At 36.6% G+C, this 27,084-nt stretch overlaps 1 protein-coding gene across 2 annotated transcripts; it reads right to left on the bottom strand.

The window, feature by feature from the left end:
- Positions 1 to 1,230: 1,230 nt before the first annotated feature.
- On the bottom strand, positions 1,231 to 25,731 carry LOC143402311 (pantetheinase-like). Of its 2 annotated transcripts, XM_077109547.1 has the most exons (8): positions 25,519 to 25,731; positions 23,960 to 24,090; positions 21,801 to 21,993; positions 20,883 to 21,174; positions 20,012 to 20,370; positions 4,735 to 4,905; positions 3,450 to 3,589; positions 1,231 to 1,478 (listed from the first exon to the last, which is right to left on the bottom strand). In XM_077109547.1, exons 1-8 carry the CDS (start codon positions 25,729 to 25,731, stop codon positions 1,466 to 1,468), a joined length of 1,512 nt encoding a protein of 503 aa, XP_076965662.1. In that variant the 3' UTR covers positions 1,231 to 1,465. The 2 variants fall into 2 exon arrangements, with proteins under 2 accessions (XP_076965662.1, XP_076715831.2); XM_076859716.2 differs by lacking the exon at positions 1,231 to 1,478 and having other exon boundaries at positions 3,407 to 3,589.
- Between the last annotated feature and the right edge of the window lie 1,353 nt (positions 25,732 to 27,084).

Below are 27,084 nucleotides of genomic sequence, written 5' to 3'. Positions count from 1 at the left end.
TTATTTAGAGACAGGGTCTCACTGAGTTGCTTAGCACCTTGCTTTTGCCGAGGTTGGCATTGAACTCCATCCTTCTGCCTCAGCCTTCCAAGCCACTGGGATTACAGGCGTGCACCACCGCTCTAGGCTCTTATCTACTGGGTTTCATATTAATTATATCATCTCTGGGATAGGTATAATTATTATTAGAGCACAAATATATTTTTCACAGTCTGTCCTTAAAGCAAAAATTCTATTGTACAACTAAAAAAATTGTTCCCAGGGATAAACTGTCCAGCTTTACTTATTTTTAGTCAACTTAAAATCCCTCATTTGGGCTGGGTGCAGTAGCTCATGCCTGTAAACCAGAGACTCAGGAGGCTGAGGCAAGAGGATTGCAAGTTTGAATTCTGTTTCCACAATTTAGCAAGGCCCCAAGCAAAATGAAAAACAAAAAGAACTGGGGATGTCGTTCAGTGGAAAAAATGACCCTGGATTCAATCTCCTATGCCACTCTCCACCAAAATCACTAATTTGGGAGGTCACACAGACAGCTACATTATTATTAATTTCCCTCGTTCTTTGCTACAGATAGCACCTGTGATGTGTGTGTTTTCATAATAATGGTTGTGGAGGTTATGTCTCAAGGAATTGAAGGCCACTTTTGCTGAAAAACACAGACCCTTCCTTTGGGCCTGCAGATGTTTGATGGGCAACTCAAATGGGATGAAAACGTTTGGCCTGTCTTCATGTGAAGTTTGTTCCCTTTGGTGCCATAACTTTTTGATCAGATTCTACTTGGCTTTGCATGTAGATATGTTGATTGCTCATGGGGGCTGGTATGGTTTTTACTACCCCAGCTTTGTGGGATTTTTTAGTAGATATATCGGCCCAAGCACCCAAAGTTTTTCAGCCCCATTATAAGACCCATATCCAGCCACAATGCCAGGATGTTTGCCCAGGATGATGGCACCAGCTGGCAAAGTAACTAAGAAATTCTCAGGACACGTTGACTTACCACCTGCTGTGAGTGGACCCACTGAGGAACCTGCGGAGCTCAAGGAACCCAAGGAGTCCCAAGTCAGATGAGGCAGCCACGGTGATTCCTACCCTGGATTCTTATGTTCTGGCTTGAGAGGATTACAGGAAAGACACAAGACTTAGTAAAAGAGGAGCAGAGTTTATTAGAAGGGATAGGAAATGGGAAAATGGGGACACACTCAAGGGGCACTGTCGATCCTCTCAGAGGCGAGAAGTATGATGTTTTAGTCAGCTTTTTGGTTTGTTTGTTTGTTTGTTTGTTTTGTTTTGTTTTTCCCACTGTGACTAAAAGAATAGTTTTAGAAGAGAAAAAAAAAAAAAAAAAAAAAAAGCTTATTTGGGGGCACACAGAAGAGGTCTCCGTTCATAGAAGGCCAACTCCATTGCTCTGGGCCTGAGGTGAAGTAGAACATCATGGCAGAACAGTGTGGCAGAGAAGATTGTTTCAGAATGTCACACTAGGAAGAAGAAAGAGAGAGTGAGCTCCCCTCACCATGAAAAAAAATATATATAAACCACAAAGGCATGCCCTAATGGACCCCCCTCCTTTAGCCACTCCCTAACTGCCTACCATAACCACCCGGTTAATTCCTACCAAGGGATTAACACACTGATTAAGTTAAGACTCTCATAACCCAATCATTTCACATCTAAACTTTCTGCGATGTCTCACATATGAACTTTAGGGGAGCACCTAATATCTAAACCATAATGAAAGCATGCCCCTTCTGCCCTCTAGTTTTATTGGGGGTCCCAGGGAAGTTTCCAGAGAATCCTGCCCAGGTCCATCTCTTGGCTTTTGACTGACAACAGGATTGCATTAGACTTCCAAGTCTCTGCTGTACACGGTAAATGTCTGATGGAACCCTAGGTCATTTTGTCCCATGCTGACCAGTTCTAATTGAAACCTGTTCTGACAGATTTTATGATTAGAGGAATTATCCTTGTCTCCTGGCATTCTGGAACCTGGTCTTTGTAAGGATCACAAACATCTCCCAAAGATAATTTCTGTTGTTCTTATTGCCATTTCTGGCCTGCATTTCTTCAGCAGATAATAGGTTGTTATTAAAGGAGTGTAACATTCTATTGATGCAAGCCAGACAGGGCTGCAGGTAAGTTGTTTCTTAAAAGAAAGCATGTCGGGGTAGGCACAGTGGCCAGTTTATAGAAATATCCTGCTACCTTTATGTTTCCACTGCTCACCTCTGAATCCTGTCACACCCAGTGGTCTGAGTCTCACAAAAGAAGAAACATCTCTTGGAACCATGCCTCTGACTAATGGAAAAATGCCCAGGCTTTAGCCCACTAAGGCAAATCAAATCAATAAAGCTCACATCCCCCTCTGTTTGGAGAGGAGACAGGTCCCTTGATCAGGGTCCCAAGCAAAGTAATGCAAAGCCCTATCTACCTTTCTTTTCTGCCCCTACGTCCCACCATTTTGCACCATATGGTGGGGGATAGGCAGAGAGGGAGGATGGGACGTATTATTGTGATAGGACTGCCACAACAAAACCACAGACTGGGTGATTTAAGCAACAGAAATTTATTTTCTTATGATTCTGTGGCTTAGAAGTTGAAGATCAATGTGTTGGTAGGTTTGGTTTCTCCTAATGCTCTCCTTGGCTTTCAGGTGTTCACAGTCTTCACCTGTGCATGTCTGTGTCCTTATTGACTCTTCTAATATGAAAACGAGTCATATTAGATTGGGGTCTACCTTAATGATCTCATTTTACCTCTTTTAAGACCATATTTACAAATACAATCACATTCTCAGATATGAGGTGTTAATGACTTCAATTTATGAATTTTTGGTGACATATTTAGCCCATAAGAGAATTGAAATTTGATGTTTATGTAAATAATAAACACAGCAAACAAATAAAACCATTGAAAATCTTAAGCAGAACTGAGTAAGAAATATGTTATGATAAAAGAGGCAAGAGATTCAAATTTCTTGTAAATGTATTTTGTAATGGTTTTATTGTGGGTTTGTTTTTTTAAAATATTTTTTTAGTTGCCAATGGACCTTTATTTATATGTGGTACTGAGAATCGAACCCAGTGCTGCACACATGCTAGGCAAGTGCTCTATCACTGAGCTATAACCCCAGCCCTTGTTGTGTTTTTTAACCATAATTTTTATTTCTTTTGCATAAAACATTCATGATATTCATTTGGCACAAACAATCCAGTTCCTAGAAAGACCAAAATTTAAATACAGACAAATTTTATAAGTAGATATTAATAGATATTATATTAATCTTACATAATCTGCTGTGTGTTTGTCTAAATAAAGAGAAATACTAGTCATTTACTTATACCAGAGGCCACTGTTACCAAAAACTATTTTAAAAATTATCCCAAATAAGAGAGAAAATGTAAATATTCTACCAACATAATGAGAACACTATAGGTATTATAACCACTAACATTATTTTTACTGAATATGTTGAGAGGTCAGGTGACCCATTTGATGCCAAATCCTTCTCGTACACCCTCCCAAAGAGAGTGACCGTTAACAGAGGTCCAGATGTTGGCTTCAGGCTAAACAAACGTCCATCACTTGACACCTAATGAAAACAGAATAGTACACAAGGTCAACCTTTAAGTCATATAATTCCACAACAGTTCTAAAATACAGTACAACTGAATGAAGAAATACTTTTTTAAAATACTGGCTGAATTTCGTTTCATTAGAAATATTTGAAGGCCTGGGGTGTAGCTCCCTGGTAGAGTGCATATGCAGCATGTGTGAGGCCCTGGTTCAATCTCAAGCACCACAAAAATAAATAAATAAATAAGAAGAAACCTTAGAAATATTTGAAATGTTGTTTGTTAAACATAAATAAAGGAAAGCTATGAAACTGGCACTCGTTCATTTATTATTGAAATGTCTGTTTCAATTTGTTAAAATTAACTTACCTGAGGAAGTATTTGTGAGTTAATAAACATAAAACAATGGATTTGGTAGTATGTAAGAGACAGATCTAGTCCTCTCCAACAAAATAAAGATTGTTGCAAATGGTCAGTAGTGATTGACCCATGGGAGGTTTGAAATAAACATCAATCATCCCCTGCCACTTACCACAGTCTCCTAGCCTCTGTATGGTCCTCCCTCACCCTAGAAGTTGTTTCTGCCTAGAAAGGGGAGTGAGACGGGAACCTATAGGAAGCACCAGTGGAATAATGTGGCTGAGAAGAACACTGGCAAAGCAAGCATTTTTTTTATAAATTTTAAAATTTTTGCTTCCTTGCCAACATCAGCCACTGATGAATTCTCTCTTCTTCAGCTTTTTTTCTTTCCTTTCTGCCTATTGTCACACCAGATCTTGACCCATACAACTGGAAAGATTCCCTTAAACTTCCCTAGGCCATCAGTCCCAGATCAGAGATCCAAAGGGACCTGTGGTAGGACTGGTCCTGTACTCTTCTTGTTGAATATTCTTCCTAATCAACAGAGCTTAAACAGTCCATTTTTTTTTCCCCTAGAACTCCTCAAGTGGGATTTCTTTCTTTATTTTCAAGGACACACATTATTACATTAAGAACTTCCAGGTAAGATTCAGCCCGCTCAGTATCCTTCGTGATCCCCCAAATAACCATACCTTTCCAAATGGAGACTTTTATGGTTTTTGGAGGCACTTGGGGGTTTTGAGGTCAAAAAGTACTTCCTCTTACATGAAATTAATTGGCAATATCAAGCAAAGATTGTTACCTGAAATTGTTTAGGTGCAAGCTGAACGTCACTCAGCAATACCTCAGGGAAGACATACTGGGTTCCGAAAGTGCCACTGAGGGAGAACGATTCAAACCTAGTGGAAGCTGTGTCAACTGAACCACCACAGGTGTGCAAGTCAGTGGTTTCACATTTCAGCAGAGTACAAATCTAGAGCAGTAATGCAAATCAAGAGGTTATAGGAAGTCGTGATGCACATGTAATTAGCTTTCTCTAATCATTGCACAATGCTGAAACATCATGTTATACACCACACAATGCTTACCTGTTAGTCACATTTTAATATAGAAGCAGAAAAAATTTTAAATGAATTGGTTAGTTTAATGCTAGCTGCACTAAAAATAAAAAGTCATAAGAAAGTCATTTGAAATACTCTGTACTTCAAAAATAACTGTGTCCCCTTAGTTGGCAAAAATAATGTTGTTTCCTCATAGAGTTATCATGTTTATTTCTGAATAATGAATAACTAATGTACCCATCAATAAGATAAGGACTTTAGTTCCAGTGCTTCCTGAAATTTGCTGTTGAACAGATAACCATATAAGAAAATCGAAACTTTGACCATGAACAACTATATCTTTATTCTTCAAGTTAGCAATGTTTTTAATTATCAAGAATGTTCCATATTTAAAAAATATTTAATCTCAACACTAGTGAAACTTCTTATTGCTTATTTTACATGATGAAAAAAAATAGGGTTGTAATGAGCTGCAAAGTTGATCTAGAGACAACCTCCATAATCCAGAAATGTCATGTCTTTTATTTCTGAACACAGACTGAAAAAGTCAGTTAAGTTCTTCTCCCACTATATGACATGGTCATTTCAATGTAAAAATCTAAGTATATAACTCATTTCACCATGCAGAGGGAACATTCCCTCTAGGGGAATCACAGTCACTTAACTCTATCTGCAGCATCTTCCAAACCAATATCATTTCTTGCCTGACTGAAGCATTAGTCTCTAACTGGACTCCCTAATTTCCATTTTGGCAGATGGAAGGCAAGCACTTCAAAGCAAGTGTTAAGTATCTTTCATGTTAAGATGAGAGACAAATAATTTTCAAGTATGGGAGAATGAAAACACACTTCTATTTTGTTCACTTAAAATTCTATAAAAAACAACACTAATTTTTTAAAAATAAGAAAATCCCTTGAAATCCTATAAAACCAACATTAATTTTTAAAAAATAAACAAAAGGAAGGAAGGATAGAAAACAGGAGGATGGACCATAGTATAGCTTTAGAATCTGCATTTGATGCAAAAAGTGGTTACTAACTGACTCAACAGACCTCTGAAAGCCACATCCTAAACTGGCCAGTGAAGAAAGGCAAGAATCAACCATCTTCACTTCAGAATGCCCAATAGATTGTATCACTGGAACCTAGGTACTAGGTACCTCAAGTGTGCATAAAGTTGTGGGGGCCAAATTAAGGAAAATTAGTAGCAAGTTGTGAAGAATGCCTTAGATACTAAGATAGGCCACAGTCCCTCCCCTACTCTGGTAAAAGTTAGGGAATTTATTTTCAGAGAGATAAAGCAGATGGTTTTTACAGGGAGGTATGAAAGATGTGGTTAAAAGGGATTATATGAATGAATCACAGTGAATATTTGAAACATCTCCCTCAGCCATTCCCCACAAACACCTTGCAAAGTCATTTCCCTGAGATGGCTCCATTATTATTAATTTCAGGAGAAACAAAGAGGAAAATAATATGCAGCCAACGCTTCCCTCTGAATATTTGCATAGTCATAGTAATGCAAATAAAAGTATAGTGGAAGGATGGCAAATGGGATGCAGGTAGAATGATGTAGCAAAGCTAAGTGTTCATCTACCAGAGCAGAATATAAAAGATAATAGCTAAAAATGGTGAATTTTAGGGCTGGGGATGTGGCTCAAGCGGTAGCGCGCTCGCCTGGCATGCGTGTGGCCCGGGTTCGATCCTCAGCACCACATGCAAACAAAGATGTTGTGTCCGCCGATAACTAAAAAATAAATATTAAAAAAAAAAATTCTCTCTCTCTCTCTCTCTCTCTCTCTCTCTCTCTTAAAAAAAATGGTGAATTTTAAAGAACATAAGTACTATTAGGAAACATGAATTGGATTGTAATAAAAAAAAAATGAGTCAACTTCTTTCTGAAAAAGGGAGCTAGGTGGATTATGGATGACACAACTGTTTTATCACATTTTTTAGTGCTCTTCATCTTCTTAACTATGTGCATGCACTACCTTCTTGAAGATAAATGAAAAAAGAAAAGAGAATGAATCCACATGGCCAGGTGCAGTGGCAGACGCCTATAATCCCAGCAACTTGGGAGGCTGAGGCAGGAGGATCACAAGTTCATGACCAACCTCAAGAACTTAGCAAGGCCCTAAGCAACTTAGTAAGACACTGTCTCAAAATTGTACAAAAACAGCTGGGATGTGACTGAGTAGTTAAATGCCCTAGGTTCAATCACCAGTACCAAAACAACAACAACAACAACAACAACAACAAAATAATCATTTTGGAAGTAAGACATAGAAAGACTTGGATATGGGAAGAAATGAAGGGATAACAGAATTTATCCCTTCATTTAATTAGGACTAAAATTTATGAATAAAACATAGCAGTGGTGTATAGAAATATACAGAAGAGTAAATTCCAGAAAAAAAACAACAGCTAAAATATTGACAAGTATTTGCCCCCTGAAAGGGGGAGGGGGCAGACTCAAAAGTGAACTAGAGTTTCATAAACCTCCAGTGCTATTTGTCTTTTTAATTATGCCCATGAATTACTTTGATTAAAATTAGTGAGGCAGGGAGGGCTAGAACCAATCCAGGAAATAAAAAGGGACAGGACATCCGGCATATGAGAAGGACGAAGGGAGGAAAGAAATTGAATAGGCAGCTACTTGCAATGTGGTTGGTGTTGAAACCTGGTGGTGTTGCTCTGGTGATGGAAAGGATAGGTTGCGGTTATTTTTATTGGCAATACTACTAATAAAATAAACATTTATTAAGGACTTTTTACATGCTGATCTTAATGCATAACATGAATTTATTAAATCAAACTTCCTCAAAACTCTATAAAGAATTGTCTCAGAAAAAAAAACACCATATGAGGACTAAAGGCAGAAGGTGCTGAGAGACCCAAGAAAGATTCAGAGAATATGCTGTTTTGTCATCCTTTCTGCAGGACTAGGAGAGGTACCGCAGTAGTGTACTCTAAGTTTGCAGGTACTTTTCCTTTGCAGCATTTGTCACAACTAAAACTAACTAGTAATTTTCTTTATTTTCTGTGCAATGACTGGCTCCCCTTAGGCTTAAGGGGATTACAGCCCTCTTACTCATCTTAACATCCCCATCTTCTAGCAAGTGCCTAAATATAGCAGGCATTGCAAAAGAATTTGGTTGAAGACAGTGAGTCCACATATTATAGATGAACAGCTAGAGACTTAAGGAAGTTGAAGGGTTGGCTCGAAGCCAGGTGGTTACAATGTAGTGAGTCAGAGATCACCCAGGATTTTATTTCATTTTTTCTTTTCCATTCTTCCTTCTCCTTCTTTTTCTCCTCCTTTTTTTTTAATTTTTAAGTACTGAGGATTAAACCCTGGGGTCCTTAACCACTGAACCATATTCCCAGTCCTCTTTATTTTTCTTTTTAAGACAAGGTCTCACTAAGTTCCTTAGGGCCTTGCTAAACTACTGAGGCTGACTTTGAACTTCCTCCTGCCTCAGGCTCCCAAGCCACTGGGATTACACGTGTACCACCACACCTCACTCACCCAGGATTCTGATACCAAAATCTATATTCTCAATTTTCAAATCAACTTTTGCATTTTATTTTTGGTTTTTAGCAGAGTTCTTGGTCCCTAATTCCTTACACTGTTGGAGAGTCGAAAGCCCCAGAAGTTGGTGGTTTGGAGGACTGTCACAGTGGAGGGAGGTTATAGAGGGAGGGTACAGATAATAATTTAAAGAGTAAAAACTCCTAAATGCCCTTGGTAAAGGTAATCACTTTCTTTCATTTGCCTATTCATTTTTCATTGAATTGCTCAATAATTCTTTAAAATATGTAGGCTGCTCCCTCTCCCACTCTTTTCTAGCAACTGCTCCAAATCTTTTCTTCCTTCAAAGACTTCTTCAAGTTGTTTATCCAACCTTTTACCACTTTAGAATTCTTCTTTAGAATGCCACCACTTCCTTTTTTTTGCCCACATCCTTAAGTCTTACAAAATTGTGTGTATTTACCAAAGAATACACAGAAAATTTGTGAGGCAATATGGGGGTTTATTTCATGCTTACCTCTTTTTCTTTTTCTTCTTTCCCTTAATTAGGAAGTACTTTTTAGTAATACCAGAGATTTTTTTCTAGCATAATATAGCATCGCAGACTATGAAAGATTATCAATATCACACAATACCAAAGTTCCTTATCTTCAACACCAATATCCAAAATTTTTTGAAAATAAGAATTTTTTTATAAACCATTTGGCATTAAAATCAAAGTGGAATTAATGTAACTCTATAATCTAGTTATTTAGGCTATTTAAGGTGAATATTACCATGTTCTCCAATACCTAAACTTATATGCTTGATGCTGGGTATTGTCCCAGACTCCGTTGGCTGTATGTTCACAAGACATAGTCTTTGTGAAATTAGAAATTTCCAAATTCCAAAATGTGTGGTACCAACAGAGGTAGCTACCCAGCAATAACAACAGAGAGCTCAGTTTTACTTGACAGAGCCAACCCACCACCAACATTAAGAAGGGATTTCTTGTTGATCCAAGATGATAGACCAGAGGGAGGCAGCATTCTGTGCCTCTCTGTGACCTGGGATTCAAGCAGTGAGAATACTATTTCTCTATGAGTGATATTCCTGCTCCCTCTCAGGAATCACGGTCACCATTCCCATGCAGGGCTCCAGGCCTGAACGTCAGAGTAGGTCTCCCAACTACTTGCCCATGCTGGACTACCAAGTGCCCAAGCAGGACCATAGGCAGCAGCATCCATGCAGAGCTTTTGGCCACACACCTGAACAGAAATCCTGGACGCCACTTCTACGCAGGACACCCAGCAGCTACCCACATGCAAGAACTCTGGCCGCCACTCCTGTGTGGACCCTCATCTACCAATGTGGGGCTCCCCCAGTGGCCTCCATCTTGGGACTCTGCAGCAACAGAGATAGTCCCCTACAAGCGGTGCCTTGACCTGCCTGCACCAAAGAACTTCACATAGGCTCTTCACACAGCTGAAACCACACACTGCATGCCACGGAGCTCTCTCTGAACACATCGCCCATGTCCAACGCTATCACTTGGATACCCCCATCCCACCTGACACCCCATCACTGAAAGCAGATGCCTCCATCTTGGAGCACCACCATCACCATCTTTAGTGGGAGCAACTCCCAGTTTGTAACTCTGCCTTGGCAGGTACCCAGTTTCTAACTCCCCCGGCTCCCCAGCAGCTGCTAACCTGGCACAGTGACACCTTGGTTACCTTCACCACCCTGAGGGCAGAGATATCAGCTAACAACAGATGACCCCACCTATTGGATGAAAGGGGAAGCAGGAAAGATACTGATCTTCAACCAAATCAAGCCTTGTTTCTTTGAGATTTTTTTTTTCTTTTTTCTTCTCCTTTCCTATTATCCCACATTCATACCCCCAACACATGTGAAACCAAGTACTTTGCATGAATTAGGATATTGAGGTCTGGAACTTCTGAATAGTATATTACAGTTGTGTTGTATATTCTTGTTTTTTCCCCCATCAATTTTTACTATTTTAATCTTTTTTTTTTCTTAATATATATCTGTGTTTGTTTTATGTACTATACTGTCTTCCTTCTTTCTTGTCTACCCAAAATTACTTCCTATCTATTCTCTTCTACTAACCTTCTTCTTTTTTTTCACTTTAAAAGAATGTTTTTATTAGTGCTTCCTAGTTATCCATGATAATTACTAACCTTCTTCTTTACATTTCTCTTCCACACTTCCTAAGATACAATAACTCTATGACCTCACCTCCTACCTCCTCAGCATATCATCCTACATATCGCCCCCCATTCTTTGTCCACCATCAGAAACTGTAAACCCTTTTACAAACCTACTGATTATATTGTAGATAATAATTGAATTCACCATTTCTGTACATTGTGACCCAATTGTAAACATATTTATAGCAACCAATTGTTTCTAAGGCTGTATATTGATTATATTGGAATCTGTTAACATTGTCCTTCACCTCAAAGGATAAGTATTGGATCCCCACTGAGACACTATAAGCCTGTAGGGTAAAAATGGTAATGCCTCAGATTCACAGTACTAGAAAGGAAGACATAAAAGAAATATGAAAAGACAAGGTAAGAAAAACAAAGTAAGACAAACAAGGTAAGACAAACAAATCAAAATACCACATTATTAGAATCCATGGCCAGAACAACAGTAGAAATTACAAAGAAGGAGTTCAGGATGTACATAATTAAAAAGTTCTGTGAATTAAAGGATGACATAAGAGAGCAAAAGATGATCTTGACAAAGAGCTACATAAATGAATACAGGAAGCAAAATATTACTTCAATGGGGAGATGAGGTTCTAAATACAAACAAACAGAAATCCTTGAAATGAAAGAAAATAACCAAATTAAAAGTTCAAATTAAAAGCATTACCAATTAGATTAAATTAGATCACTTGGAAGACAGGACCTCAGACAATGAAGACAAAATGTATAATCTTGAAAAGAATGTAGACCACACAGTGAAAATGGTAAGAAATCATGAGCAGAACATTCAAGAAATACGGGATAGCATAAAAATACCAAATTTAAGAGTTATTGGGATAGAAGAAAGCATAGAGTGCCAAAACAAAGAAATGAACAATCTATTGAATAAAATAATATCAGATAATTTTCCAAACATGAAGAATGAATTGGAAAACCAAATTCAAGAAGCTTAAAGGACACCAAATGTACAAAATCACAACAGATCCACACCAAGACACATTAAATGAAAATGCCTAACATACAGAATGAGGAGAGAATATTAAAATCCACGAGAGAAAGGAATCAGATTACATATAGTGGGAGAACAATTAGGCTATGTACAGGTTTTTCAAACCAGACCCTGAAAGCTATAAGATCCTGGTAAAACATGCACCAAGCTCTGAAACAAAATGGATGCCAACCAAGAATCTTATATTCAGCAAAATTATGCTTTAGATTTGATAATGAAATAAAAACCTTCAATGATAAACAAAAGTTAAAAGACTTTACAGCTAGAAAACCTGCACTACAGAACATTCTTAGCAAAATATTCTATGAAAAGGAAATGAAAAACAACAATGACAATCAACAGAGGGTGGTACTACACAAAAGGAAAAAGTAATCAAATAAGAAACCAAGTCAAGTTAAATAACAAAAATGGCTGGGAATACAAATCATGTCTCAATAATAACCCTGAATGTTAAAGGCCTAAACTCACTAATCAAAAGACATAGACTGGCAGATTGGATTTTAAAGAAGACCTAACAATATGCTGCCTTCAGGATACTCATAGGAAAAGACATCCACAGACTGAAGGTGAAAGTTTGGAAAAAATCATACCACTCACATGGACTGCAAAAGCAAGCAGGGGTTTCCATCCTCATATCAAATAAAGTAGACTTCAAGTTAAAGTTACCCAAAAGGGATAAAGAAGGATATTTCATACTGCTTAACAGAACCAGACACCAACAAAACATGACAATTATAAATATATATGCCCCAAATAAGGGAGCATCTATGTTCATGAAACAAATTCTTCTTAAGTTCAAGAGTCAAATTGACCACAACACAATAATTTTGGGTGGCTTTAACACACCTCTTTCACCACTGGATAGATCTTTCAAACAAAAGCTGAAAAAAGAAACTATAGAACTCAATAATAAAACCAATAACTTAGACTTAACTGACATGTATAGAATATTTCATCCTTCAACGAGCGAATACACTTTCTTCTCAACAACCCATGGATCCTTCTCTAAAATAGACCATATATAATGCCACAAAGCAACTCTTAGCAAATACAAAAAAGTAGAGATAATACCCTGAATTTTATCAGATCATAATGGAATGAAATTAGAAATCAATGACAAAATAAAACATAAAAGCTACTCCAACACCTGGAAACTAAATAATATGCTACTGAATGAACAATGGGTGGCAAAAGACATTGAGGACAAGATTTTAAAATTCTTAGAGGTAAATGAAAACACTGATACAACATATTGAAATCTCTGAGACACTATGAAGGCAGCACTAAGAGTAAAGTTCATTGCATGGAGTTCATTCCTTAAAAGAAAAAAAAAAGCCAACAGATAAATTGACTTAACATAACATCTCAAAGCCATAGAAAAAGAAAAACAAATCAACACCAAAAGCAGAAGACAGGAAATAATTAAAATCAGAGATAAAATCAATAAAACCAAAATAAATTGAAAAAACAAAAAGTTCTTTCTTCAAAAAATAAATAGAATTGACAAAACTTACCCATGCTAAAGAAGAAAAGGAGAGAGAAAACTGAAATTACTAACATACGTGATGAAAAAGGAAATATCCCAACAGACATTACATAAATACAGAAGATAATTAGAAATTATTTTGAAAACTTGTACTCCAATAAAATAGAAAATATTGAAGGCATTGACAAATTTCTAGAGTCATATGATTTGCCCAAATTGAATCAGGATGATATACATAATTCAAAAAGATCAATTTCAAGCAATGAAATAGAAGATGTCATCAGAAGCCTAACAACCAAGAAAAGCCCAGGACATGATGGATACACAGCCAATTTCTACAAGACATTTAAAGCTGAACTAATATGAATACTCTTTAATTTATTTTAGGAAATAGAAAAAGAGGGAGCACTTCCAAACTCATTCTATGAGGCCAATATCACCCTGATTCCAAAACCAGGCAAAGACACATCAAAGAAGGAAAACTTCAGACCAACATCTCTAATGAACACAGATGCAACAACTCTCAAAAAATTCTGGTAAATCAAATACAAAAACATATCAAAAAGATAGTGCACCATGATCAAGTGAGATTCAACCCAGGGATGCAATGTCACTTCAACATATGGAAATCAATAAATGTAATTCATCACATCAATTGACTAAAAGATAAGATTCATATGATCATCTCAATAGATGCAGAAAAAGCATTTGACAAAATACATCACCCTTTCATGTTCAAAACACTAAAAAACTAGGGATTACAGGAGAATATCTGAACATGGTAGAAGCTATCTATGGTAAGCCATATGCCTACATCATTCTAAATGGAGAAAAATTGGAAGCATTCCCTCTAAAAACTGGAACAAGACAGGGATGCCCTCTTTCACCACTTCTATTTAACATAGTTTTTGAAACACTGGCCAGAGCAATTAGACAGATGAAAGAAATTAAAGGGATTCAGATAGGAAAAGAAGATCTCAAATTACCACTATTTGTTGACGATATGATGCTATACCTAGAAGACCCAAAACATTCCACCACAAAGCTTTCAGAACTAGAAAATGAATTGAGAAAAGTAGCAATATATATAATCAACACTGATAAATCAAAAGCATTTTCTGTTTATGAGTGACAAATCCTCTGAAAGGCAAATGAGGAAAACTACCCCATTTGCAATAGCCTCAATAAAATAAAATAAAATACTTGGGAATCAACCTAACAAAAGAGATGAAAGACCTCTACAACAAAAACTACAGAACACTAAAGAAAGAAATGAAAGAAGACCTTAGAAGATGGAAAGATCTCCCTTGTTCTTGGATAGGCAGAATTAATATTGTCAAAATGGCCATACTATCAAAAGCATTGTAGAGATTCAGTGCAAATCCAATCAAAATACCAATGACATTCCTCATAGAAATAGAAAAGGCAGTCATGAAATTCATCTTGAAAAATAAGAGACTCAGAATAGCCAAAGCAATCCTTAGGAAGAAGAGTGAAGCAAGTGGCATCACAATACCAGACCTTAAACGATACTACAGAGCATCAGTAACAAAAACAGCATGGTATTGGCAGCAAAATATACGGGTAGACCAATGGTACAGAAAAGAATACACACAGACTAACTCACATAATTACAGTTATATTAGAAAAAGGCTCCAAAAACATACATTGGGGAAAAGATAGCCACTTCAACAAATGGTGCTGGAAATCAATATGCAACAAAATGAAATTAAACCCCTATCTCTCACCATGCACAAATTTCAACTCAAAGTAAATCAAGAACCTAGGAATTAAACCAGAGACCCTGCGCTTAATAGCAGAAAAAGTAGGCCCAAATCTCCATCATGTCAGATTAGGGCCCTACTTCCTTAATAAGACTCATTTAGTGCAAGAATTAAAATTTAAAAAAAAATTTAAATGGGATGGACTCAAACTAAAAAGTTTCTTCTCAGCAAAAGAAACAATCTACAAGGTAAATAGAGAGCCTACATCTTGGGAACAAATTTTTACCACTCATACATCAGATAGAGCACTTATTTCTAGGGTATATAAAGAATTCAAAAAGCTAAACACACACACACAAAAAAAAAAAAAAAAAAAACCACAAATAACCCAATTAATAAATGGGCCAAGGAACTAAAGAGACACTTCTCATAAGATGATTTACAATCAACAAATATGTGAAAAAATGTTCAACATCTCTAGCAATTAGATAAATACAAATCAAAACTACTCTAAGATTTCATCTTACTCCAGTCAGAATGGCAGCTAATAAGAATACAAACAACAATAAGTGTTGGCGAGAATGTGGGGGAAAAAGCACACTCATACATTGCTGGTCAGACTGCAGATTGGTGCAGCCAATATGGAAAGCAGTATGGAGATTCCTTGGAAAATTAAAAATGGAACCACCATTTGACCCAGCTATTCCACTCCTCAGTCTGTACCCAAAGGACTTAAAAACACCATACTACAGGAACACAGCCACATCAATGTTTATAGCAGCACAAAGCACAGTAGCTAAACTGTGGAACCAACCTATATGCCCTTCAGTAGATGAATAGATAATGAAAATGTGGTACATATACACACTGGAATATTACTCAGCAATAAAAGAGAATAAAATCATGGCATTCATAGTGGAGTTGGGAGGAGGAGCATGGGAGGATTAAATGAACTCTAGATTGGGCAAAGGGCAGGGACAAGAAAGGAGGGGACATGGGAGTAGAAAAGACAGTGAAATGAGATGAACATCATTACCCTAAGTACATGTATGAAGATATGAATGGTGTGAATATACTTTGTATACAACCAGAGATATGAAAAAATATATTCTACATGTGTAGAATATATGTATAATGCATCCTGCTGTCATATATGGCAAAGTAAAACTTTAAAAATTGGAAAAAAGAGGGGACTTCCTGATTCTCTCCTTGAGTGAACCTGAGAGTGAGAGAAGCAGAAAGATAGAACAAGACTGAAAGGGAAGACGAAGAGTTGAGAGACTGCTGTCTTGCATGGTAGCTGGCTTTTTACCTTAAAAATACATCACACACACAAAAAAAAAAACCCACTGTTATTTAACTTAAAATTTTTATATGACTATATAGTACCAAATATATGTTTCATATCTAACTTAATATGTTAATATACTATATAATACATGGCAATAAATATTCTTCTATAATATAGTTTGTTCATCTGATTTTCAATTATTGGACATATTATACTTATATTCACAATACTATTTTTCCCTTTCCTCTAGAACCTTAAAGAACTGATTAGGAGTATTGATTCCTCCTGTATTTTCATCATTTTCTTCTTTTGCTGTTCTCTGCCTTAGACCTATACAGATAATCAAGGCTTTCTCATCTACTAGAAGAAAAAAAAATTTTTCCCTGACCATAAGTCTCTGTTCAGCCCCTGATTGGTTTCTCTTTTTCCTGTCTCAGACAAGGTTTCTTTCTGAAGAAAAATTATTCACCCTCCTTCTCTATATCCTTACTACTCTTTAACTTCTAACCACTATAATCTGTCCTTCACTCTCTCAATATGAACAGAGAAAATTCCACCAAGACTGTACCTATTAATGCCCATCTGTAAAAATAGAACACAAATATGCCTCACAGTTTCCCCCTTTGAAGAGTTTCTATATCCTTGGTGTCCATTAGAGTTGTTTTTTTTTTTTTTTTAATTCTCTTTCATTGCTCAATCTTATCTGCAAGTTCCTCTTCTTTTGTTCATTCCATACCCCAAGCACTGGAGCTTCAGAAAGCTCCATTTGTTTAGTATTTTTGAGTACTTCTCTTTATAGTCTTCTTTGCAATGTCATTCTCTCTTTCAGGGCTTCTCCTCCTATTTCTCAAAAACAGTGTTTTTAAATCTAATATTTCCTAAGCATCAGACTCATACATTCAATAGCCTCTCTGGTGGTTATAATTGAGTGGCCCATAACAACTTCAAGACCAGCAGATCCCTAACTGAACTCAGCATCTTCCCATTTCCATCCAATCTACTCCTCTTGCATCCTGATCTGTCAGAAGCATCACAACTACCCAACCACTATTTCCAGAAACCAGCAGTTTTCTAGACCTATCATTGCACTTTCCTGTTTCACATTAAATTAACCACTGAGTTCAGTTTTCTAAATATTTATTGACTGTATACTTTTTCCTTATTCCTACTAACATAACCTTGGTTCAGGAATTTTTAAAAAACTATTTTAATAATCTATCTCATCTATTTTTAATCTTAGTTTCATTGTGCAGAGTATGCAAAAAAAAAAAAAACTACTCCAAGTAGATCTGACCATTTTATTTCTTTGCTGAACACCTTCCAAGAGCTGACCAACACCCAGAGAATAAAAGTGTGCCATGGAGGGGCTGGATATGTAGCTCAATGATAGAGCACTTGCCCTACCCAGTGCTGAGGTTCAGGTTTGTTCTCCAACACCACAGAAAGTAAAGGAAACAAAAGAAGAGATGAATTGCTATAAAATGTGTCAGGTTCAATCTTTCAGGATGTGATGTTCCTTCCAGGATTTCCCCCACTGATTCTTGCTTCTCCTATTATTCCTTGGTAACAGCAAATACCTTGCTCTTTCTACACACCCTGCTTTTTCACACATCCAATTCCTTATTCATGCTCTTCACTCCACTGAGAATTCCTTCCCACTCTTCTTCACCTGGATACTAGCATCATCTCTAGAAACTTCCCTGCATCCCTAATTAGACTAAGTTCAGCTCCTTAGCACTTCTACAGCAAGGTGTGCCTTCTATATTCTCTCACCTGTAAACCTGCACTGCAGTTATCTATCCAAATGTATATCCTGAAATTCAATGAGAGGTACTTACAACACTAATTAAAGGGATCACTCCTGGTTTTTCTTTAGCAAAGTAGGGTAACCATTGGGCAGAACAACCTATAATACATTTCAAAATAACTAGGAAAGAAGACTATGAAATTTCCAATATATAAAAATGAATAATGATTGAAGAGGTGGAAATGCTTATTACCCAATATGATTAATGCATAATGTGTACATGTATTGTAATACTATAATGTACTCCATAACTCATGAAGTTATTATGGGCCACTCAACTGTAACCACCAGAGAGGCTATTGAATGTATGAAGTACATTCCTGTTCCACATTAAATTAACCACTGAGTTCAGTTTTCTAAATATTTATTGACTGTATGGGTCTGATGCTTAAGAAATATTAGATTTAGAAACACTGTTTTTGAGAAACTGGAGGATAAGCTGTGCAAGAGAGAATGGCATTGCAAAGGAGACTATACAGAGAAGTAGAAAAAAAAATACTAAACTAAAAATGGAGCTTTCTGAAACTCCAGTGTTTGGGGCACAAAATGAACAAAAGAATGCTCATTTTAAAATAATATTTTTTAAAATAAAAAACTACAAAAGACACATGTGTTTCTCCTCTACCAAGAGACTAAATTCCTCAAGGGGAAGGTCAATATTATTCATCTTCCTATAATTAGCAATGAATAGGTACCCAGTATATGGTAGGAACTCAATAAATGTTTATGAAAATGAATAATCACTGGTATAGCACCAATGGCAGAGTAAATAAAATGTTTGCAATAGGCGTAGTTCCAGCATTCAGGGGCTCAGTCTCAAACAAGTATGTGAATTATATGACATGATGTGACTTTGATAAGCTAAGCATAGGATGTTCTGGGAGGACATGAAAGAGGTACCCAACCCAGCTGGGGTATGGCTGTGGTACTACAGAAGTGTCAGGTAAAATTTCTTAGTGGAGATAACAACAGGAATGTTCTATGAGAAATTATTAGATGTGGGTCACCACAGACAAAGGAAATAAACTGCAAATGCACAAAGGCCCCACACACTTTTCAAATTGGAGATGGGAAAATGTCCTCATATTACGCAAGCTTAAGGCACATGTGGGTACAGGTGAAAGAAGAGGATAGAGAAACAGAAAGGACCGAACATCAAGACTGAGAGTCTGTTCTGCTTGGGAACTTAGTTGTCAATTTGTAGTCACTGAGGAATTTTAAGCAGGAGAGTAATAAAATCAGAAATGGCACTTTATAATTTTTGTGATTGTAGCACTGAAAATGGAGTGAATGGATCTGAGACTGTCCACATAAAGCTGTGTTAGAAGACTATTGCAATAATTTGAGTGAGATAGGATGGGGGCCAGACCAAGAAAGAAAAGAGCAGAATGAGAGGAACATAGAGGTCACTTGTTCTTTGGGATTCCATCTTACCAAATTATAATAGCCCCTCTTTTATAAATGTTGAGGATTGTGAGATATCTGATTTTTGAAGGAATAAACCATTCTACTGAAAAATCTCAGACAACGCTTCATCTGTTTCCAGTACATACTTAAAAGTCAACTTTGTTATAAACAGGATAGGAATAAGTGAACATATAGGGAAAATGTCTAAATTTGTTCAGGTAGAATATATCATAAGTATTTAATTATCTGTTCAAATTATCTGCAATCTGAATAATTTTTAATGTTGGCACTCCAAATAATGTTCTACTTTGATCCGATCTATTTAAAATTGTACTGACAACTAAGACTGCAAGATTTAGAAAATAAAAGTGCAGACTGCCCAACCAAATTTGAATTTCCAAAAAAGAATTATTTTTAGAAAATATCTGTTCAAAAAAATGAAACATACTTAAACAATACTAAGAAATCATTCACTGTTTATCTCACACTTAAATTTACCTGAGTGATTGTATTTGACCTTGCAATTTCTGACACCAAAAATTACCTGTAGGTAATAGCGCCCTTCAACAACGTGCAGTCCATCAAATGCTCCTAAGGCATAAACTTCATCTGATCTCTTTTCAGACATCTCATAGCTTAAATGACAGCAGAGCTCTTTCTGACAAACTGTGTAATTTCCTGCGATTTCTGTGAGCTCCACAAAGGTGAATTCATCAAAAAAGACAGTGCCCTTGAATTCTTGGTTTCCTGTTGAGAATGCCTGTATACTGCTGGCGTAAGAAGACCAATTCACAATGGAATGGGATGGGTGGGAATCCAGTGTTGAGATGATAAGTTTTCCCTCTGGTGTCTTCATATCATAATGAAATGCTCTAGGAAAATCAGGTGCATAAATACCACTTCCTGAAAGTAATCAGTTGGAGATGCCATTTAAATTAGGAAAGTGGAGAAAGGTTTCATAATGCTCATTTTAAACTCATCAGTTCAAGCCAACCTATGTATTTCATTAATTTCAGTAAAATACTCTGATAAGGGGGCAGAGATGAGAGGATCCAATAAAATGTGAAAATGAGAAATCAAGAAGGATGTAGAAGTGATGGATTTTGAAAAAAAAGAAAAAGTATGCATGCATTCAGGAAATAAGATCAAATAAATAAAATAAAATAAATCTATAAAACAGTTTAGATTGAGATTGATCCTGAAGTGTGTCACCAGCTAAATGTTCAAAAGCTAAGAATTGGAAAACAATTGTATTAAGGAGTACATGTTAGTCATGTTAGTGTTCAAAAAACAATTTTTGTTTTTCTGATTATATCAAGTTTAAAAATCTTTTCAATATGTTTTATTGGTGTATTATAATTTGCATACTTATTGGTAGAATTCAAAGCCTATATATCTTAAAGATCACAAGTTACCTGTCATTCTATTTGAGGGATTATGTAAATTAGATGCAAGGAAATTGACTCCCATGCCCATAGCCCAAGCTGAGTGGAACTCAACCGCTGACAAATGTGGCAGGACATTCATCCAAGCTGTTGGGAAGAGTACGGTGTCCACGTGGAGATCTTTCACCAGGGCAACAGCAGGATCATGGAAGAGAATATCAAAGCAAGTGAAAATGCCAAACTTTCCAAAGGTTGTGTTAAATGTCACCATCTCAGGCTCTTTGGGTGCATTGAATTGGTCTTCACCCATGAAAAGGTTTTGCTGTGAAAAACAGAAGATGAAGGGAAATGAAATTCTTTTAAGATGTGGGCCTGGACATCAGTGTACCTGAAAAAATGCAAGCTCACATCAATTTACCATTGCCAGTTTCACCTATCATGGCTGCCTTCATGGGAAGAGCAGTGCTTTGGAGAACCTGAGGCCACTCCGTTGAAATAGAGGCTTTGGCTCCATCTTCCCATTACAGCTATTTGTATGTGTAGTCTCATCTGCAAAGACCATCTTGAATTCCACAAGGTAAAGAAGTAAAATAGATCATCTCTGCTTGCCAAGAACACTGAACTATTGTCTGTGAGCCAAGAGCTTTATTTTGTCCATTGTCAAGACCAAGCTTATCTGATAAGGAGTTTTTCATTCTTTGACTCATCAAGAGGGCAGATCTTTAAAAGAACAAAGCCTTATATTTCAATATAGGTAACTCCTGCTGACTCTCACATACACCTACAACAAACTCATGTGCTCCCAAATGTACAGCAAATAATAAGAACTTACCAAACCTAATCATTACTTTCCATGTACACTTATTATCAATAGTAAGAGGGTTTTTGTCTTGTTCACTGTAATTCATTAAGCATTCAATAACTCAATTATTTGCAAATTAAATTTACCTTATGGTAGCGCGCCACCAGTTTTCCCTGAGAATCAAACACCACATTAGTATTGTATTGGTAACGGCCATCAGGAGGACATTGGGGCTCACTGGCATTGCATGACTTCTTGTCCCCTATATTTGCCACCACATAGATAGAGTTATTCTTGGCCAGGCAGCTGAGTCTTTCTTGTACTGGGTTGTAGCCAAATCTGGTATATGTTCATTGAAAGAAAAAAAATTAATCAAGTTTATATTTTATGATATTTTCAACTTAATTTTGCTTTTAAAAAAATTCATAATGACAGTTGTCTGAACCTATCATTTGATATATACAAAAATGTTCTTAATATCAATAGGTAGAAGAGACATATTTAGACAAGGGTTTAGAGAAAATTTGGCTGTAGAAAACTACTCCAGTGTAAAACTCCAAGTCATGTATTTTTTTTTTCACAGCATGTTAAATTCCAATTTCATTTTGGAATATAAACCCAAAAGTGTTAAAATAGAAAGATATCAAAGAGATGTTCATATACCCATGTTATAGAGCAAAACAAGAAAGGGTCTATGGATGAATAAATAAGCAAAATGTGGCGTGCACACACACACATGCATGCAGACATCATTCAGCCTTTAAAAAAAAAGAAATTCAACAAGGATGATTGAGAATATAAGTAAAATCAGCCAATCACAAAAAAGACAAATACTATATGATTCCGTTATGTAAAATTCCTAGAGTAGTCAAACTCATAGAGAAGGGAAATGCCATTCAGAAGCAAAATCAATTCAATTCATAATGAAAGTAATAATAGAATTCTGGTCTTTAAGACACTGACAGTCTGGCATGGAAGATGGTTATATAAGAAATAATTATGATACAATGGAATGAGAATACAGTGATTGGTTAAGATAAATAGTACTGAACTTTGTCAAAATCAAGGTGACTTTATCAGTAGCTATAGTATTTGGTTTGTGTGGTTTTGAGAGCTGATTCAAAAGAGGAATTCCTAAAACAATGTTAGCCATGGTGCATTCAGAAAGAAGTGTTTTCACTAACATGATTCTCCCAGGTATGTAAAATATTGGCTTTCTACATTAATATTAAAAGTGCTATTTTAATGTTTCTTTAGTCTATTCCAGATTTAAGCAATATGAACAATTCTGCTAGATCACCTCCTAGGTTAAAATCAGCCTATACAACCAGAAAAATGGGAAGTTGTACTCCATGTATGTATAATTTGTCAAAATATATTCTATTGTCATGTATAACTAAAATGTGGCATATATACACAATGGAATTCTACTCAGCAATAAAAGAGAATAAAATCATGGCATTTGCAGGTAAATGGAGGGCATTGGAGAAGATAATGTTAAGTGAAGTTAGCCAATCCCATAAAAACAAATGCCAAATGTTTTCTCTGATGTAAGAAGGCTGACTCACAGTGGGGTAGGGAGGGGGAGCATGGGAGGAATAGATGAATTCTAGATAGGGCAGAGGGGTGGGAGGGAAAGGAAGGGGGCAAGGGATTAGCAAGGATGGTTGAATGTGATGGACATCATTATCCAAAGTATATCTATGAAGACAAAAATTGGGTTGTCAACATACTTTATATACAACCAGAGATATGAAAAATTGTGCTGTATATGTGTAATAAGAATTGTAATGCATTCCGCTGTTATTTATTATTTATTTAATAAAAATCAATTTAAAAAATCAGCCTAAGTTTTAAGGGTTTTAGTACCTTAGCCTCATCAACTATTTGACCAATGAAATAGGAAAATCATTCATTCTAAATGGACACATGCCTCTCTTTTGTGATCTGCTCATACAGTTTCAAATAACAAACGTGCACAGGAAAATATTTTTCTTTTCACAGGCAAGAATTTAGAGACTAAGATTTGGATCTTGTTTCACCCCCTAAATACCTCCTTCCTCAGCCTCCCAAGTCACTGACATTACATTGTGTGCCACCACATCTGGCTGAAATGTGATGATTTCTAAGCCATTTTCTAACACTAATTTCTGTGATTTCACAATTCACATTTCCGATCAATACATCCATAATAATGAAAAACAAAGTATTTTGAAGCATAGAGTTCACAACACATCTATGCAAAGTTTTCCCAGGCAAAAGAAGTTGATGTTCATGATTGACTTTTTCACATTCTCTTTTTTACCTGTTAGGATAATTACAGGGAATCCAGTTCACTTGAGGGTCTGGGATATCCTCCAAGTATGGGTAGATAGATTCCCTGCTGAAATTGTAACCATAAATACCATCTTCTGGAGTCACAATTATATGTGCTCCCTGTTTAAAAAAATATATATAGTTAATTAAAACATTTCTCAAATAGGGAAAAATTGTAAGGGGTAGAGATGCAAGAGAAACTGAATGGCTAACATCCATTTGGGTCTTTTCTTCCCCTTTCAATATTATTTGTTTGTTTTCTACATTGATCTAATTTGTTTTCTTTTCCCAAATTCTTTAATCTTCTAATCCTGCCATTGCTGTTCTAGATAGTTTTTTCATTCTCTCAAAGATGTTAATAATTTTCCAGACCATTCTCTGTAGTCATGAATTATACAACTAGCTCTCCTGAAATCAATTCCTCCCTGAACTTTGAACAATTATTGTGACTACTGTGCCAGGATTGATTTATAACTCAAATTCTTTGTTTACTTTATCTTCTGCTTTAGCTTTCCCCTGCATGGCACCCTGAAAACCGGATTCCTGCTCCAATAAAGGAGGAGAGTCACACAACAGTTACCTGAATTGTGCTAAGGTTAGAAGTACTGCCTGAGCTAACATGAGCACTTTTGGATTGGAGGGTCACCTTGAAGGTCGCCGTGATCTTAAAAGAAATAATTGGACTAATTGAGAAAGAGCATCAGATCTCCTGATAACCTCATGTTTTAATATACATAAGAATATACTGGGGCTCAGCAGTAGCACACTTGCCTGGCACATGTGAGGCACTGGGTTCGATTCTTAGCACCACATATAAATAAATAAAGGTCTATCAACAACTAAAAATATATTTATTTTAAAAAATATATATACATCAACAGATTGTATAATATGTATGTGCCTATAAACTTGCTCACTTATTTCTGATCTATACCTGACCTATGAATATCTTATTAAAATCTTATTTGTACAAACCACACATTTAAACTGCATGTGCTTTGCTTCAAACTTACGTCTTCATTTAACTCCAGGACTTACTGTTCAATAATACATATACTTTTATCCTATAATTAGAATGAAGCATGTAGTATATAATACACACTTGCAAGTCATTTGTTAACTTGAATCATGTTTTCAGATTATAAATTTACCTGAAAAACTGCAAACTCTTAAGGACACAAGAGGACACTGAGGCCATGAATACTCTGAGGATAGTACCTGTTCCCTGACCCATCTATCCTCCACCCCCATCTGTAGCAGAAAAAAGGAATATGTTGAATTTATAGCAAGTTCCTCAAAGGTCTTCCATTTCTTAATGATGACCAAACCATTCCTTTCTTAGCTTTCCTCTCTTTGTTGGGAGTGTAAGTGTGTCCTTACTCTGTTGATTTTGAGAGTAAAGTGAGATTCTAACTGTAAAACAAAGGATCTTGGCTATCCTGATACATACATCACCCAAAATTGTAACTGACCCTGACAACATCTACCCCCTGGGACCCTATCTTTCTCACAGAATCTAGCACACGGGAGAGATGGCAGAGATGTTACCTGATTTGCAGCTAACGTGATCGCTCCTTCCAAAACATCAATATTCCTGTTCATGAATGCCAATGCTTCTTCAGGAGACACTAAGGTTAGGGGGTCATCAGGCAGTCTCACTGCATGTTCATAAACAGCTGCGATAAAAGTATCCAAGGAGTTGACTTTTACGATACAGAAAACCGAAATTGCCATATAAGCCAGAAACTGAGTAGTAGTCATGCTGAAGTCCAAAGAGTTCTGCAAAACAGAGTGTCTTACTATTTATAGACGAAAACACAGTAGTCACATGGTTCCCGGAACTTAGTACTTTAAAAACTAAGTGCAAAGACTAATTTTAAGAAAACTTTGTGCCTTCATATTATCCTTAGGCAACAAAAGACCTTTTCATACTTTTTGCAGGGATGATTAGGGAAGAGCAAATAAGGAAATGTGTTCATATTAGTTTGCCAGGACTACAATATATCACAATCTGGGTGGTATAGATAATAAAAATGTTTTGTCTCATCATTTTTTTTTAAAGAGAGGGTGAGAGAAGAGAGAGAGAGAGAGAGAATTTTAATATTTATTTTTTAGTTCTCGGCAGACACAACATCTTTGTTTGTACGTGGTGCTGAGAATCGAACCCGGGCCGCACGCATGCCAGGCGAGCACGCTACCGCTTGAGCCACATCCCCAGCCCTGTCTCATCATTCTTGAGGTTAGAAGTTCAGGGAAGGTGTCAGCAGGGTTGGTTCCTATTCAGGTTCTGAGGGAAAGATGTGTTCCAGACCTCTGTCCCTGGCTATCTTTTCCCTATGTTTCTTCAGATGGTGTTGTCCCTGTAAATTTCCCCTTTTTCATATTAGCATCAGTCATTCAATTTAATGTCTACCTGATTCCAGAATGACTCCATCTTAATAAATTGGCTCCCAATTTGGAAACACTGTTTCCAAATAAGGTCACATTCAGAGGCACTGGACTTCAACATTACTTTCTTTGTGTGAGCACTTGAGTTCCAGGCCTCCTGAGTCACACAATAAACACCAGCTCCCTCTGCTTGTTGGCCTCCTTTGGACCTGCCACCCATCCAGGTGAGCAAGGAATGCTAGATACTTTGGAAGGAGATGTAATGGTTACATAACAATGGATAAAAGGAATCTTTGAATGAGTCAATAAGAGGTTAAAAAATACTACTTTGAACTTCTTCGATTAAAAATATTAAATGAAGACCTCCCAATGATTTTCCAATCCAATATGTAAAAAACTTAGCAATCATCTCTCTCATCCTCACCACAAGAAAAAAGCCAAACTACTAGAAAATCAACAAACTTTTCTTAGAAGCATCAGAGAATTGAGGTCATAGGACAAATTATCGCCCTTATAATTGGAGAGACAGGCAAATACAGAAGACAAAAAATTAAAGGACGAGAGTCTGATGTGGAGCAAGTGCTCTGACCTGCAGTGGATGAATTGCTAGAAACTCAGCAATATTGGGCAATATTGACAGTTAAAATTCTTAAATGGGGTTATGGAAACTCTCTCTCTTTTTTGTGTGAGTTTTACCTCTAGAAACCCTACCAGATTCTCAGGGAA

This window comes from Callospermophilus lateralis, chromosome 6, assembly GCF_048772815.1.
Source record: "Callospermophilus lateralis isolate mCalLat2 chromosome 6, mCalLat2.hap1, whole genome shotgun sequence".
Classification (NCBI taxonomy): domain Eukaryota; kingdom Metazoa; phylum Chordata; class Mammalia; order Rodentia; family Sciuridae; genus Callospermophilus; species Callospermophilus lateralis.
The sequence above is the reverse complement of the archived record's forward strand: the minus strand, read 5'-3'. Positions and strand labels throughout refer to the sequence as shown.